This window comes from Vulpes vulpes, chromosome 6, assembly GCF_048418805.1.
Source record: "Vulpes vulpes isolate BD-2025 chromosome 6, VulVul3, whole genome shotgun sequence".
NCBI classification, from domain to species: Eukaryota; Metazoa; Chordata; class Mammalia; order Carnivora; family Canidae; genus Vulpes; species Vulpes vulpes.
In genome coordinates, this window is record NC_132785.1 from 57517103 (window position 1) to 57534004 (window position 16902).

Consider the following 16902-nt stretch of genomic DNA (forward strand, 5'->3'; position numbering starts at 1 on the left):
ATTAGTAATATTATGTGTTTCAAAGAATAGCAAACCTGAAAAATACATTCACTAATAATTTGGCAATAACAGAATCCATGCTGTTCATCTCTAGTCTGTCATTTATACTCACTTATAGAAAAAAAAGAAAAAAAACAATGATTTATCTCCCAGTAAAGGCTATTATCATTATGTACCTTTTTGTGATATGAACTTTATGAATAAAAACAAAATTTCCGTATCAAGAGCAAATACCAGTAAATTGCTAGATTGAAGTAATCATTTTTTCACTTTGAGTTTGGCTTTAAGAACTTTACTTTTTGGTCAAGGACAGAAAATAGAGCCACAAAACTTTAATTTTCCATTCTGACTGAGGAACATACAAAGCAGATACTTTAAATGTATGTCGGCATTCGTGACCACCTTCATTTTATGCACTGGTGAGAAAAATGACCAAGAAAAACTTTAAGAACACCCTGAAATCTGCTAGAAACTTCCCTCACCCCATTAACAGGGTGAGGAGGGGTCACTCCAGCCAGAAAGCTAGAGAATGACTTCTAGGATACAATGTTTTTATTTCTAAGGACTTTCATTAAAAGAAAGTAAAACATAACTTTTTTAGCAAGAAGGAAATCATTCAACAAGTCATTTAAAAATATTAAAACAGGAATTAACAATTTTGTTGAGTAGTGACCTCATCAGAAAATCCCAGACTTTAAAGAGTTAAAATGTACACGCTCAATGCACAGTCAGGTTTCGGGATTGGGGAGGATTTAAAAAGCAGGGTGACAAAGACAGCTCTGTTGAACAGAAGCATTTGCTGGACAAACTCAGTCATGGCTCTTATATTCCTGCTGCTTTTCACAGGTACAAGCCATTGGCCGATACACTCCCGGGCGAGAAGAAGCAGCTGTCTGCCGAGGAGAAGTGTCGCCTTGTTCTCCAACAGTGCAAACTGCAAGGTTGGCAGGTTAGTGACCAGCAAGTTGCTCACATAGTGGCTCAGGGTTGAAATAAGTGAGCTGAGTCATTGGGGGAGCCACCAGGCTCACCGGCAAGAACTTTGATGTTTGGCAAGAAGAGACAGTCCGCGTATTCCCTGGAAACGCGGGTCTCTCTGACTTACCGGTGCGGCAGCACGGTGGCCAGCACGTGAGGGAAACCAGCAAGCTCCCTTGGGAGCGTGGATGAGGACTTCGTGAAGCCGCCTTGTTTGCCCAGCTGTCAGAGTCACCTGTCACTCAGGCTTTCCGAGGGATCCGAAAGAGAGCAGAGATCAGAGACGGCTGCATGAACACCTTGGTTTCTTGGCTCCTAGCTGGTAGGTGGTCAGCGTGCTTCAGACCCACTTCCCGATTCCTCAAGGGCCATATCTCCCCTTTTTGTGGTTTCTCTTTGCTGCCTCTCAGCCACCCCACACTGACAATGTCCCTGTCCCTTCAACCTCACTCTGTGGCATAATTTTCCTAACTGGAAACATTTCACTCTCTTCTGTGATGCCCCCCTTGGTTGGCAGCGTCCAGGGGCCCACTGGAGAGATAGATCCTCCTTCCAGAAGGAAGAACTAATGTGATACAGAGTAGCATGGGGGGCCCCAGAAACAGTGGGGTATGGTTCTGATTTTATTCAGTACCTGAAACAACATCGGAATGCCATCAGTGACTAGTGTGCAGAACAGAAGGTTTGAAACCTCAGAGAACTGAGGTCATAGTGATGTGAGAATGGGAAACAGAATTAAGCCCCAGACACCCCTGGACGTTTTTCCCTATAAAAGAACAGAACGTGCTTAGGTGATGGCAAAGAGCGTGGCAGCTAATGGCTTTGGCAAAATATAACCATTACCAAAAAGCTGACATAAATGTCATATTAAAGAGCAGTAGGCAACTCCAAGAGACAGTGTAAGATAACGGATGAGGCTAAAGATGAGGGCTTTCCTTCAGATGGTTCAGAAGTGCCCGACGTGCGTGGCGGCGCCCACTCCAGGCGACACAGGCAGAGATTGCTGGCTGACATTGCCACACTCATCTGCCTGCAACGAAGGACAAGGAACCTAGAATGTCAGCACTGATGACTGATGGCTTAATTGTCTGTGCCACCCGATCTCTCTTTCTATTATCTTCTTTACCTCGCCTTTGTTTTAAACTAATAATGGAGCTGAGCTTTAAATAGTCTGAAGGAGGAAGCGCACACATCTGTAGTCGTCATGGATGCACATCCTTGCCGGGAGGTTGCAGTGGGAAGAGAGCACGGGGGAGTCACTAACACACAATGGTGTCCGCTCACCACTCTGGAACCGGGGACAGGAGATGTGGGTGGGTTCACATAGGAACTGTTCCACAGACTCGTAGGTAGCTGAAGTCATTTAGACTGAATCTTTGCCAGAGTTTTTAAGTATTTGAGTAGTAGTGGTTCATGAATACGTAACTCTCAGATTCTTGTGTTGTATTTTTTCCCTTTAAAGAATACTCTCCGAGGGTCACCTGGGTGGCTCAGTTGGTTAAGTGTCTGCCTCTTGGTTTTGGCTCAGGTTGTGATCTCAGGGTCCTGAGATCGATCCCAGTGTCAGGCTCCACTCAGTTCAGAGTCTGCTTGAGATTCTTTCTCCTTCTCCCTCTGCCCCTCCCACTCATACTCTTGGTCTCGCTCTATCTCTCCAGTTAAAAAACAAATAATACAGATAAGGATAATATGTTTACTAATACTGAAAAGAAACTCAAGTTGTAGGAAAAGGTGAGGGAACTTGGAACAGTTTCTCCAAAAGCAGGGAGTAACCAGGGTGCGTGAGGAGCATCAATCCTCTGATACCTGTGCGTAGAGCATGGGTCACACATGGTGACTACTGGGAGGCAGTTGGTACACCTGCAATACTTGAGATTGCAGCTGGGGATGGTATTAAATTGGAACGTGCATTGGGACTTTGAACAAGGTCATCAAAATAAAAAACAGAAATGGGTCCCCGTTTCATTACACTCGTCTACTTTCTTCACTCCTTAATGCCCCACGGGAGACTAAAAATATGGGACAAAAAACAATAAATAAATCCATCTATTCACTGCACGTTTGCTTGTTTGTTCCATATTCAATAGTTAAGAAAGACTAATTTCTTCTCCAAAATGTAACTTTTCATATACTTTATAAAGAAAAATCATTGACTTCATAGAAATAAAGCCTATCTCTATTATACTTTCACACTTTTATGCTAGAATTTTTAATTAATTAATTTAGAAAGAGGGAAGGGCAGAGGAGAAGGAGAGAGAAAATCTTAAGCAGACTCTGTGGCCAACCCAGACCCCCCAGCTGGGCTCAATCTCACAACCATGAAATCATGACCTGAGCCCAAATCCAGAGTCAGGTGTTCAACCTACTGAAGCCAGCCAGGTGTCCCAGCAAAAGAGCTTTTAACATATCATTTATTCCTGACCTGGAAAGTCAGACTCTTCAGTTTCAAAAGCAAAGCATTTGTTTGAAATGCGTTGGTCATTGTGGGAAGAATTGTTATTATTTTCCTCTGGGTGGTCAATCAGGGCAAATTGAATGAGGAGCCGTTGAAGCAATGTAAGGTCCTAAGGGGCGGCTGTTGTTTCTGTAGCATGATTCCCAAATTGCCAAGAGTCACACTGTATGTTTCCATTAAGCAGTCTGTGTTCATCCTTTGGCTCTGAGGGGTTACCAGGAATTGATAGTCATTCTTTTCCATATTTTTAAAAGCAGCACCAGAAGACAGCAGGCATCAGAGCCATCCTTTGCTGTGTGAAACTGCATAGAGTGTTAGCTAGAAATTCTATTCTCTTAACTAAAAATATGATGATCCGCTCACTGTCGCTCTGATAGATCTCGGAGGTGTTGTGAGATTGCTTCCGCTCCCCTTTTCATTAATCGGGCTTTGTGCAGGGAAGCCTTTGAGGCGTCAGTAGGGGGTTCTAGCTCCATGTTCTCCCACTTCCGTGCATTGTAGTGACTCCATGGCATCTCCTGTTTCAGCTGCGAATAGAGACATCTTCCCCTCAGTGCCATGGGGTTTGTTTACCAATCCATGCGTGCTGTTTATTCTCTGTGTGGTCTGGCGTCCGTGTGTGAGGCACTGGAAATTTTAATATTTTATACATGATGATTCCTCTCATCTCCAGAATGTGTTACAACCATTCAGAGCTTTGGTTTTATTTGATTTAAACCTAATAACAACTGTACGCTGATAAAGGAAAGTCTGCAGGGTGAGCGGTAATGACCTCATTTGAGACATGAGGAAATGGAGTCTTGCAGATCAGCATACTGATCAAGGTATTAGGTGCGGTTAATGTTTAGTTTCAGTGGAAAGGCCCCTTTGCTGAGACCGCATCTATGTCTTGCTATGCTGTGTTCTTTCCACTGCATTTAACTCGATCTATATCTTTTAATGTAACCATCCGAAGCCCTTTTATTCAGATTACAGAACTTGAAAGGCATAGATTATGTATCATAGTGTGAGCTTTGATCAAAGGCATTTATAGATCCCTTTATTATTCTGAGCAGATTGCTTCTTGTAGTTAGTATCTTTTTATGTTGATAATTCACCTGGTAGACAAGGAGAGTCACGCTGACTCCATCCCGTTGCAGGCCGAGTCTGATCCCAATCTTTCTTACCCAAACCATCAGCCAGTGACCCTTACGTAGCTCAGTGCTTTTGGACTCTCCTTCCTTACTGCATCTTGAAACACAAAGGAGGAGAAGGAGAAAGCGGAGAGAAAGAAAAGAAAGATAAGATGGACACCAAGACCTGGAATCAAATGAGGATTCTCAGGAAGGGTTTGATCTCAGTTTTAGACCAAGCTGCTACTCTGGTCGTCCCCAGGCAGCCCCAGGAATGGGAGACAATGACGCTCCTGGAAATGGAGTCAGGGTCACACTCGCTTCCAGCTCACAACTTGAGTGAAGTTGGTCTGAGAATGGTTGTAGTGAGCCGTTTGAGTAAATCCCCAGTTTGCAGTGTGTCAGGCTTCACTCCCTGCCATATTCTAACTATCCAGTATTCTGCACCTCTCCAACATTTGTCCTCTCCTCTCTGCTTTCTTCTTACCCCTCACATTGTCCATCTTCTGTAAGATTACAGGCAGTCTCTCCATCACCGAGGATTTGTGTGTGTCGAGTTTGCTCTGTGTCCCCAGCACAGGGGGCAGAGGAGGAGGCATGGGATACAGTCGCAGATGAGTCTTGGTCTCTAAGAAGCTGCCAAACCATACTCTATATTTTATGTGGATACGTGGACATTTAAGAATGCATCTAGGGAGTTGTTTTGAGATGATAGTCAAGTAGAAGTTTAGCCCGCATCTATGATTAGAAGGTAAATGTGTTAATAAATTACCTATGGAATTAAGAATTATTTTTAAAGTTTGTTACCACCCCATAAATACAATTTAAAGAGAATATTGTATAGGGCCAAATTAATTATGAAAAACCTGTTAATCACACTGCTTGTGTTTTGCTCTAAAGCATTTTCGCCTTCAGATAATAAGTAACCTGTTGTGTATTTTACACCAGGAGCCTTCACTTCTAGAAGGAGCCTTCAGCCTTCTGTCACATGATTCCAAATGGTCACCACAAGTTTTAGAGAACTTGCTCATGATGCTGTTCTCTTAACATTCTCAACATCGCAGATTTCACATCAGATGCTTTTATTTTGAACAAAAGTGAAAAATGATCAGGAGGTAGTGGTGGTTGCCAAGGAGCCCTACTTGCTGGTGGTTTCTTGTTCATGTTTACAAGTAAATGATAGGTCTTTAAAAATATGGCAGCCTAGTCAGAGCCTCATCCTTATTTCAGGTGGAATTTAAGCTAGTTGTTGTAGGAGGGATGGAAGGTTCCGGAGGTAATCTGAGTAGACTGACTCAATATGATTGACTTGCAGAACTTTGGTGAGAGCCCCTTGTGATTTCTTCCAGGATCTCAGTTTTCTGTGTCTCACCGGATATAGTTTTCTTTATGAAACAGATTCTTCAGATTACTTCATATGTGGAAAACATACAAAGAATTTGAATTAAGTCACAGTCTGAAAACAAGTTGCATGGAGCTGCTTGTTATTCACCTTCTGTTGTTGGTTTTTAAAAGTTATTCAGGTATTTGCTCCATCTAAACAGACATTTTCAGTTCAGTCCTCCTTTAAGGGTGTTTTGAAATAATCCCTCCAAATCCAGGCACATTTAATCAACCACTTTCTGCCCTGATTTCCCCATGCCACAGAAAAGTGACTGGCAGGCATTTAGGCCCATGTGGAACATGCTTGTTTTGCTATGTTATGTCATTTATGTAAAGTGAAAACTTTTGAAACTACTAATTCTAAGTGGAAAAATAAATGGTATAATCTGATTTTCACACATTTTATATGAATCAACTGGTTATAGGATGATTTTTTCTGTGTAGTTATTTGAATGCTATATTCATTTGAAAGCCATCTGGTGGGATGACGAAGGGAGAAACAAATCTGTCAGAGTCAGCCCCTGCGCTGCCAGGGGCGCTGCTTCCCCACACAGGCACTCGGAGCACAGGGAAAGTCAGTGCAGGGAACGGTGGCCCTCGCTTGGGGAAGCTTTCACTGGTGAAATGTCACTGTCCTTTCAAACAGATTGTGACAGCTTTGGGGCGGAGGAGGCTTTGTGGAAAGGTAGAGAAGAGAGTCCTGTGAGGTGAGGCTCCTTTGAAGCAGGGAAGATTACTGGAAGCTGGAAGAAGAAATGGAGAGCATGTGACATGGTCTCAGGGTGAGAAGGCAGATCCAGCAAGACTTCCGGTGACTTTCCTCAAGATTATACAAGCAGAAAGTGAGAGACAGAGCTAGAACTTCAGCTTTGTCCCAACAACCCATGTGACATGATAGCTACTCACTCACATGTGAGCACATGCTTGTGTGTGTATGTGTGTGTGTGACATAGAGCAGGATCGCTATCATGTCAGACATAATAACAAGGGGCTCTCACAAAAGACAAACCCTAAATCTGAATGAAATACACTTTTCCTATTTTGTTCACTAACAAAAAAATTACAAGACTTATTTTCTTTACCACCAACTTCTAGTGTGAGTTTCAGGGGATGGCCTAGATTTCATGGTGTGTCTCCATAAAATATATGATCTTTGAAGGAGCCACTCTTACAGTGTTGAGAATCATGAGATTAACATTTTACCATAACATTAAATAAAATCCATTGGATGAAGGATTTATTATTTCATTAATCTAAAATAGTACAGTAGAGAAAAGATAATAAAAGTAAGAGCAAGAAACTGTTAAAGTTTTAAGCACCTTCCACTTTTTTTACATCTTCTAAGACAAGACAATGGTATTAGAGCCCTTGACTCTTATTAGCACAATAAATTAATGGTTTATAACCTTTGTTTTATTACTCAAGGAGCACTTCATAAATCAGCTGTAAGTACAAGCTAGAAAATAGCCTATAAAATTATTCTTTCTCTCACATTCCTTCCCTTTCTCTAGAATTATTAATGTTGAAAGTAATAAACGTTAGTGATCTTAGCATATCTCTTGGTACTGTGTGCATTATAAACTGAGAATTACTATATAGATGCGTGTATAAGGGCTTTCCTTTTTTCTCTTACATTAGACAGACATGTGCATACATATGAGCACATTTTTGTATGAAAGTATTTATTCTTGATAAGAAATTTGAAAAATAGAGAAAATTAAAGAAGAAAATATAAATCACCCATAAATGAAGTACCCAGAGATAGGTATTCCAAATGTGGGGTGTGTATCCACTGACCAAGCTTTTAAAAATGATGCTTACAATGTCTGATTCCTGGTCTGTGTGTCTCTCTCCTCTTTCACTCTGAACTTCATTGAGTAAAAATAGTATGTTTTCATATACATATATGTATGTGTGTGTATGTGTGTGTGTGTTTCATCATTACATTCCCTTACATCCCTGTAGAGTCTGGCACATAATAGATACTGAATCAGTATTTGTTGAATCAATGAATGAACCTACTTATTACCAGATTTTCTACTTGGAAGTGAAGGTATCCACCATCAAGCCTTACGGACATTTATGATACCTTCTCCTTTAAAGTAATTTCACATCGTTCCTCTCAGCTTCCTTGCACAAAAGACTTAGTATAATATCTGTGACATAATAGTAAGTGAAATCTAGCTGTGCCTGGTCCTAATCCAGCTCTTATCTCTTAGAATGCTACTTCATTTCCCCCGGCTCCAGGCTTATGTTTGATTAAGGCAACAAGCATTTATTGAGCACCATTGATGTTCCTGAAGTCACACAGGAGCGATATGGTACAATGAGAAGGCATAATGCTATGTCCCTCATACGTGGCATATAGGCTCACAGGATTGGGACCGGGAGGGAGATCAACAATAATAAAGAAGCACAGAGTGGTTGGGATCCACTTCAGGAGGGAGCCCACAAGGACCCTGGTTTAGAGAGGGCAGGTGTCATGAAGGACATCTCTCCAATGAACACGTGTGGGCTGAGATCTGAAGACTGAAGAGCAGGAGGTGCGGTCTGGGACAGGAGCAGAGTGTGCCAGCCCTGAGATGAAGTCAGCTGAGGGCTGGTGGTGGCCGGAGCACTGGGAGAATGGTCCATAGGGCAATGTTTCTCAACCTGGTGTTTTCTTTAGCCACACAAGGGAGGAAAATTAGCAAGAGAATTACTCCTGAATTCATTCCTGGAAAGGGTGAAACAGTCCTCACTATGACACTGGCTTGCGGCCCCCCAAAGCTCAGTTCTCCTGGACAGTAGCTAACAACAGCTCAACAGCTCCTAAAAAGTGGTGGAGCTGTCCATGTGTCATCCAGTGTTCCATCTTGTATGCATCCATCTCATTGTCCCCAGTTCCAGGTTTATTTAGTCCTAAAGCAAGCCTTTATTAAGCACCTATTGTATACTACAAACTTGTAATAGCAAAGGAGTTTTTTGCAGATCAGGAACCAGTTTTACTCCTTGGGAACATCAAGTCACCACCTTTAGTACTGGGCTTAGTGGTAAGCAGGGGTCAAGTCTGTGGGATCTTGGTTGCATCAGAACACCATGTTATGCTTTAACTTCATTTTGAAGCTATCGATAAGCTTCAGAGAGGATGGTGACATGACCTGATTTATGCTTTAAACATGAAAAAATGCATTGCTGGACAGCAAGAACAGAGCTGGGAGGCCGGTTAACAGGTGAATGTAGATGGAACAAAGGACAGCCAAGGCAGTAAAGGGACAGAACACGACTCACAGTGATCTTCAATAGATAGGCCTATTCCATCACTTGAAGAGCTAAGCCTCTTTTCAAACCGACATTATTAACAAGGGCAAATTTGCTGCACAAAATATGTATGGATCTCCAAATGATGGAAGCACCTGGCCCTCTAGGAGTTCAAAGCAGAAGATGGTTCACAAAAATAAATGTAGATGAATCTTAGGGAAAATGTGAACACACCACAGAACAAATATTTGGGAAATTACAAAAGCTCTGTAAGTATTTTTTTTAATACCTAAAAATGCTCTTCAGGATGAACAATATAAGAGCCGGTGCCCAAGATGAAGCGCCAGTAGTATTCCTTGTTTTAGAAGTAGAGCGAACCTCAGAAGGCACAGATGGCAATGACTTGGCAGATGATGGTGCTGGAGAGCCCTCTGTGTTTCTCTGTGTGCAGGCCACGGGCAGGATGACGGGCTGTGATCATGCGGCCACTGCTGTTAATCATTTATAGCATACACATTCCATGAGACAGGTAATTCTTATTCATATTCTCAAGGCCATTTTGTTGAAAACAGAGACCAGACGGTGTCCCTTCGATGACTACATCAACTTCTCCGAGGCACTGTCTCCTCTCCAATTCTGAAGCTGATCAGCATTGTTTGGGTTTGGCCTTGGTTCACTTTGCCCACTGTGTGACTGAGCTGAAGAGGTTTACTTTCCCAAGTGCTCTTGACCACAGCAGTGTGATTTCTGTAATGACGTACTATGTAGGCTCAAACAGTGAGTTATTCACACTAGTCAGCTCAAAGTAGGAGTTTTTGTTCATCTCTGCTTGCTGTACAGGTCATACTGTTCTAGGTGAGAATAATTAATTTTCTTAACCTGTAATTATATGTAATTTGAGCCGAACCACCTTCCTCAAATACCGGAAGATGTGGTACTCCATTCGATGTGTGTGGCTGTAATTATCTTCTCTGTGTTGAACTGAAACTTCAAGAATAGTCTATTTATAACAAAGAGAACTTGTATTTTAGCATAAATGTATCCTCTGAGGATGTTTAAAAATATATCTAGAGCCAGGCTGAACATTAGAATATTTCCAGTTGGTAGTTTCTCAAAGCTACCATGAAAATGTACAGTACTGAAATATCAATAATAAAACATACACACATAGAATAGTGCCCATCCTTAGAAATGTAATGAATCAAAGAAGCAAATAGGGGAAATATGTGAATTCAGCCTGAAGAAGATGAATTTTGGTTAAAGGGTTGTCTTACTGAGCTTCTTGGAAGGATAGATCATGTTCTATTCTTCCTTGTAGTTCTAGAGCCTAGCAAGATGCCTGGTATCAGGAAAGCCCCTGGTCATCGTTGGGATGGATGGATAGATAGATAGATAGATAGATAGATGAGTGGATGAATAGAGGGATGGGTGGGCAGGTGGTGATTGGATACAGGGAAGGATGTATGTGTGCATGGACGGATAGAGGGATGGATAGAGGAGTGGATGAGTGGATGAAACGATGGATGAATGATTAAATAGATGGAGAGGACAGACACTTGGTAGGATAGATGGGTGAATAAATATGAGAAAAGAAAATCAGGAAAGCTATAATGATACAATGTGCCCATAGTATGTGAAAATGACACACAATAAGGCATAAGTGTAGGGCTTTTCTTGGGTGCATGTGGAAGTGTTGGGGTTTGGAGCTGTTTCTGTCCGGAAGAGATTACCTGGTAGGTACAGAAAGTGCTTTGCATGGTGAAAGTAGAAAGAAGAGTGCTTTAAAAGAACACAATGATATCCTCAGATCAGCAGGAAGGAAAACAAGGCTGATGAGAGACTGATGCAGACATCAAAACACGTAAAAGAAAGACTGGTGCTCAGAATGTTGTCAAGAAAGCTGTTTTAAAACTGGGAAAAGACCTTCTTTGGTAGGGAGTTTTTGGGAGTGCTAATATCATGGTGAATAATGACCACCTTTGATGCAACTATATAACATGATATATCTTGTCTTTTAAATAAGAAGTGCTTATAAGAATAATGCTACTGTTTTTAAAGTAAGGAATATTAAAATTTTCAAGGATTAATTCTTTGTCAGTAATAATGAAAAGAAAGCATTTTTGCAGCAAAAAATAAGCATTCACCATAAACTATTACTAAATGTATGGTAATTATTAATAAAGATATGTCAATAATTATAGACCTAGTATCTAACATAACACTTAGAGCAGTAGTGACCTTATTATTATTTTTTTCAGTAGTGACATTATTCAATGCAAACTCCATGCATGAGAATGCTGCAGGCCCTTGATGGTGTCTTAAGTCTCTAAGAGAGAGTTTTCTGCTCTCACAGAGTGTGTGGGAAGCTAAAGTAACAGTAAATAACACTCATTTTAAAAGAGTAAGAAGTGTGAGCTCTTCAGAGATTAACAAAAAGGATATTATGGAAGGATCCCTGGGTGGCTCAGCAGTTTAGAGAGGTTTAGAGCCTGCCTTCGGCCCAGGGCATGATCCTGGAGTCCCGGAATCAAGTCCCACATCGGGCTCCCTGGACAGAGCCTGCTTCTCTCTCTGCTTGTGTCTCTGCCTCTCTCTCTCTGTGTGTGTGCTTCTTGTGAATAAATAAATAAAATCTTTTTTTTAAAGGATATTATGGAGGGCTTTGAATGCTGAACCCAAAGGTTTACATTTTAGCTTCTCGGCAATATGGAATCATTGAATATTTCTGGATTATTAGTAATTTGGAGGCAATGTGCAAGATGAGTCAAAAGCAGGTAAAGAATTAGAGGGCCAGATAAATTCTAGATTTCAGTTTGCGATAATCTTATAGGAGAAATTTGTTGGCACCAGAAATATGCAAGGTTAACATTTTTGTTTCTCACTCTTTTCATTGGATGCATTTTTACAAAATGAATGAGTTCAAATAGTTTAAGCAATTTTTTTAAAATGTATTTAAAATGAACTGCTTTTTAAGATCTGAGTTCTTGTTATCGCTAGTGTCCATTATAATCACCCTTGAAATTCTGCTGTCTTCCTTTTAGCATTCCATTTACTTTTATATCCTTCACCTTAACAGATGTAACTTACGATCTTTATTTTCCAACATCAGCCTAGCGCACATGATCTCACAGTCAAGTTAAGTATTTGGACAGGTACACAAATAATGACAAAAACAGGAACTCAGTGGTATTACAGAGGTACAGACTAGGTGCATTAGGGATGTGGATGTGCTATTATAATGAAATCATTATTTTAAGATACACGCTAAACTCAGAGTTCACCAAGCTGTCTATGTTGTAAAGGGTGAATAGGAGCTTATCCAGTAGAGGATTGAAAGAAAGGCATATAAGTGTATGTTAAGCCAGAAGAGAAAACCAAGCTCCCATTTTGGAATAGTGAGCAATAGATATGGCTTGAGAATAGATAAACCTCGATGCATTGAATAAAGCCATACTATAAAAAGACAAACAAACATTTCAGAAGAGTTTGAATATTTTTCTGAAAATCGTGACCTGCTATTAGATCACTTCAGGCATGAAAGTAACATGAGCTCGATGTTTAGAAAGACCGCTCTGAACATAGTTTTGCCCCAGTCTCCCAGTCTGTGAATGGGGGACATTCCTAAAAGGGCGAGGCCAGTATTAGGCTCCTCCTGCTGGAATCCCAGGATTGCCATGGAAACCGTGAGTGTCTGTACCCCTCACAGGAGGGCCACCTTTACCAGCAAGCTTGCCCCACCTTCTGTTTGTCCTCACCTCTGTGATTGGAGGCAGCCTTCAGTGATGATGGGGAGAAAAGGGAGAACATATTCATAGGTCCCTTTGATCTCTCTCCAGTGTGTCATCCAGGCCACCTACATGCCATCCAACAGCTGCCTATGATCCCCCAGCCTCCACCTCTAAAAAATCCCTGAGAACTGTAGCAGTAATTGAAGCTTTCGAAGTCGTCAATGACAATTTTGTTTAATCTCTTAAAATCTGTCACTTCAAAAAAAAAAAAAAACCTAATGGTTTTCTAATAAAAATAGCGATGACTATAATTCACAGATGGTTTACTTTTACAGGAGTCAGAATGACATTAACATTTTAATCTCAGATCAGAACACTCTGCATCTAGGGAGTACACAAGCAGAGGGCTCAGAGGCTCAGTAGGAGAATGTTTTAACCTCTCCTTCTCTTTGATTATGAGAAACATCTTTTTCTAAGAGAATGCAACCAAAATAAAAACTGTAGGTGATCGGAACATTTGGTTGCATTTGAATGAATCCTAATGCATCAGATTTGGTATAGCACACTAAGGCACAGATTACAGAGTAACTTTACAGGAATTCATTCCCATAGGAAAAATTAAAGTGGCCAGGATTTTTCTCCTGATCAACATCATTAGTAGACAATGGAAATACAGAATCTGGGTTTTTTTTTTTTTTTTTGGCTAAAAAAGATTCCTAGATTTATGTCCCAGTAATACTTAGCCCGAGTGATAGCAGAGGACTTAAGACTACAATGTGTTACTCAAAACAGTTTCTGACAAAGAAATCCAAAATACTACTAAAAGATGAATTTCATTCTTTAAGGAAAGAAGAAGCATTTATTATAAACATGACATCTCTAAAAGACCAGCAAAGTCAAACAAATGTTAAAATTTCCAGTGAGTCTCTCCAAATATTGCCAAACCACAAATAAATTACATGGTAAAAATATAAGTATAAAGAAAGAAAGAAAGAAAGATAGATAGATAGAAAGAAAGAAAGAAAGAAAGAAAGAAAGAAAGAAAGAAAAGAAAGAAAGAGTCTGCCCATTGGATAAGTATGAAGTATACTCAAATAGCTGAATAGAATTTTTTAACCCATCTGAATGTGATGGTAGAACAAAACCCCCGCCATGCAAGCAAAGTCTCTGGCTTCCTTAGGGGGACACTTGTAATGTAAATTCAGGCTTCTGTCCCTTCCCCCTCCCAATGAACCAAAAGCCCAGAAGCCTCCTTCATTTGCAAAGTCTTTGGATTTACCTCTGGAGAATTTTCAAGGGCATAACTATACCAAACCTCACCAGGAGCTTTGGAAGCTGCCCTATCCTCTGGCTCCCAGAGGAGCGTCTGCCTGTCTAGCGCCACACCTTCTCACATGCCCTGTGCCTCACATTCCTGCCCAGCTCCTCCCTTGCCAGGGATCCCAATCCATGGATCCCAGGAAGGAGTCCTTTTTTTTCCTGCCTGCAAGACATTCAGATCTGCCTTGTGAAGCACTCAGACCACTCACTCCTTAACTACCCACCTTCCACCTTCAGGTCCTGTGATGTCTCTAATACACTGTGAGAAAAACCTACTGCTTCCATATTTACCCCTCTTCTAATTTAGCTCCCATATGTGAACTGAAAACTGGACATTCCTGAAAATACTCTGTTATGAGGTTTCACTTTTTCTCACTTCCTGTGTCTCAGTGGAGGAGCAAGGCCAGCTGACTCATTGCTCCCCAGCCTTCTGTGTTACATCTATACCATATGTAGAACACTTTCACCCCACTTTTCTTTTATCGCCCCCGTCATTTGTTCTATCACCTACTGGCTTCCATAACTTATCTTCAGTTTGCTGAATGACTTAGGGTCTGGCTTATGTTTTCATTGTCCATCATATCTTATTTTCATCCTTGAAGACAGTATCATCCACCGCTATGACTCATCTTATACCAGGATTTCACAATTCCTTATGTTCTGTTTCTAATCTGAATCCACCCTCCCCACATCCCTACCACTTGTGAAGTTCAAGAATATATCTTCATATTCTTAAGGAGATGTAAATATATGTGCATAATGGCAAATATACAATGCAATATAATAAGAGAAATAAAGAATCATTCATAGGGTGTTCTGGGAACACAAATGAAAGTCATCAAAGCCCTACTAGGTGTAGATAAATGAGTACCAGAAATCTAGTAATGGAGGTAGGGTTTGATTTCAGTCATGAAGGATAAATAAGAGTTGGCCAACAGACAAGCAACAGTGGGTTTTCCAAATCTGAAATGTCAATGACATTATATTGTCCCACTTCACCAAGTGCCTCCCAGAGCCAAGCCCAACAACCCATTCTTCCAGACGGTTTTAAGAAGGAACTTTATAAATTTCATATAAAACTTCAAAAAGTATTTTTATGAAGTTTAGCCAAGATCCTCTTTAAATCTTTCAGTGCATCTACATTGTTCATAGAAAAATGTCTAGGTTTTCCTGGAATACTTTTCAAAATGTGGCTACCAATTATGTGTGTTGCTTCTTCCCTCATCACTGTTCATGCAGCTATGCCTGAGGATAGACTCCCTGCCCCTTGGTGTTCACAGGCTGGCTTTTCTATCCCATATTCATCTTCTCCCTCTATCCTTAGACACCGTGGAGAATTCCTACCCATCCTTCAAGACTACATGGCTTAGATAACTTGCTTCTCAGTGAATCCTGCCTGACCCGTCTTAATCACCTCTTCTCTTTGGTGTCCCTTAGACATGACTCATTTTTGCTCACTGTTGGTCATCCCCAGAAGCTTCTCTTTGAGGACAGTATCCTCCTTTGTATCCCCAGGATCTAGCACAGTTCTCAAGATAAACCTTCTTCGGTGTTTTAAATGGCTGTTAGATATATCACTGTAAAAGATCTTTGTCATCCAATCCAACACCCTTCAGCGTCTCCATTTAATTAAGAGAGTGGAACTAGAATCCAGTTGTCTTAATTCCATCACGTAGGTCTTTTCCCATGTCGAGCTCCTGCCATAAATTAGTTCCCCTAGCTATCATTACTGACTCCCACCCATTGTGTAGAATTGCTAGCTCTCACTCTTCTAGACTTGCAGGTTGGGACACAGGTTTGCATGAATTTTGCCTCTGGGATTAAGCTTCCCACCATGAGTTGCATGCACACCACAGTCAACGATGAATAGAAAGATGCCATGCTCCCTCCTTCCCAGTGCCTGTCTCACAGATTTGTTCCGCAGCGCTCACAGACAGTACCAACTGTTCTTCCTGTTGACTGCCAAAATAAGTCAGCAGTTGGGAAGGGGGAAAAAAAGAGACTATGAATTATGGAAAATAACTAGGGAGAGGGAGTGGCAATACAATGGGAAAAAGTAGCAACTCTCTGTACTTTCCCACCCAGGTGACTGTCTCAAATTTCAACAAACTAAAAGAAAACTAAATGAAGACCAGGATCCAAGCCACTGAAACAGGACAGTATTTGAGAACTTTCCCCATTAATCGGACTCACCAGCCTGGCCACCATAATGCAAGACTCAGGCCCCAATCGCTTGCACAACCGTGTGTTTCATTAAGACAGCAGATCATGGCGAAGGGGGCAGTTAGGTGGAAGGATGAGGAGTGAAGTGACAACATATGTTTGGAATAAACCCAGTTTCCATATGAAAAGGTTCGTAAACCACCTCTGGCCAAGCCTTCTGGAGACAAGTCTGACCTATAAACCCTTCAGTGCCTAATGGTGTGTGCCTACCTGCAAGCTTTGGGTGTCATTGTGATGTATGCCAGGGCTGTGGAGTGTTAGCATCTTAACATCCCCAGCTCATGCTTGGGATCACACGTGTTAGTCTTCTTATTTTGGTGGCGTTTATCTCAAGTGCTAAGAATATTATCACAAGGTTTGCCTGAGCAGTTTTTTTCTTAATCTCACAGAGTATCACCTCAGAGCTCCCACAGCACCTCATGTTAGTATTTACCAGGCCCTTCTGTAATTATTTATGTTTGCT

The 16902-nt window shown here is 41.2% G+C and overlaps 1 protein-coding gene across 17 annotated transcripts in view; it reads left to right on the plus strand.

The window, feature by feature from the left end:
- Positions 1 to 16902, plus strand: part of MYO16 (myosin XVI) — a 591124-nt gene that overhangs the window by 489761 nt on the left and 84461 nt on the right. For all 17 annotated transcript variants that reach the window (XR_012002051.1, XM_072761001.1, XM_072761005.1 and 14 more), the window contains one exon: positions 847 to 949. Coding sequence is in view for 16 of the 17 variants with exons in the window: in XM_072761001.1 (XP_072617102.1) it covers positions 847 to 949 (103 nt within the window). In the remaining variant the exon portion in view is untranslated. The remainder of the gene's footprint in view (positions 1 to 846; positions 950 to 16902) is intronic.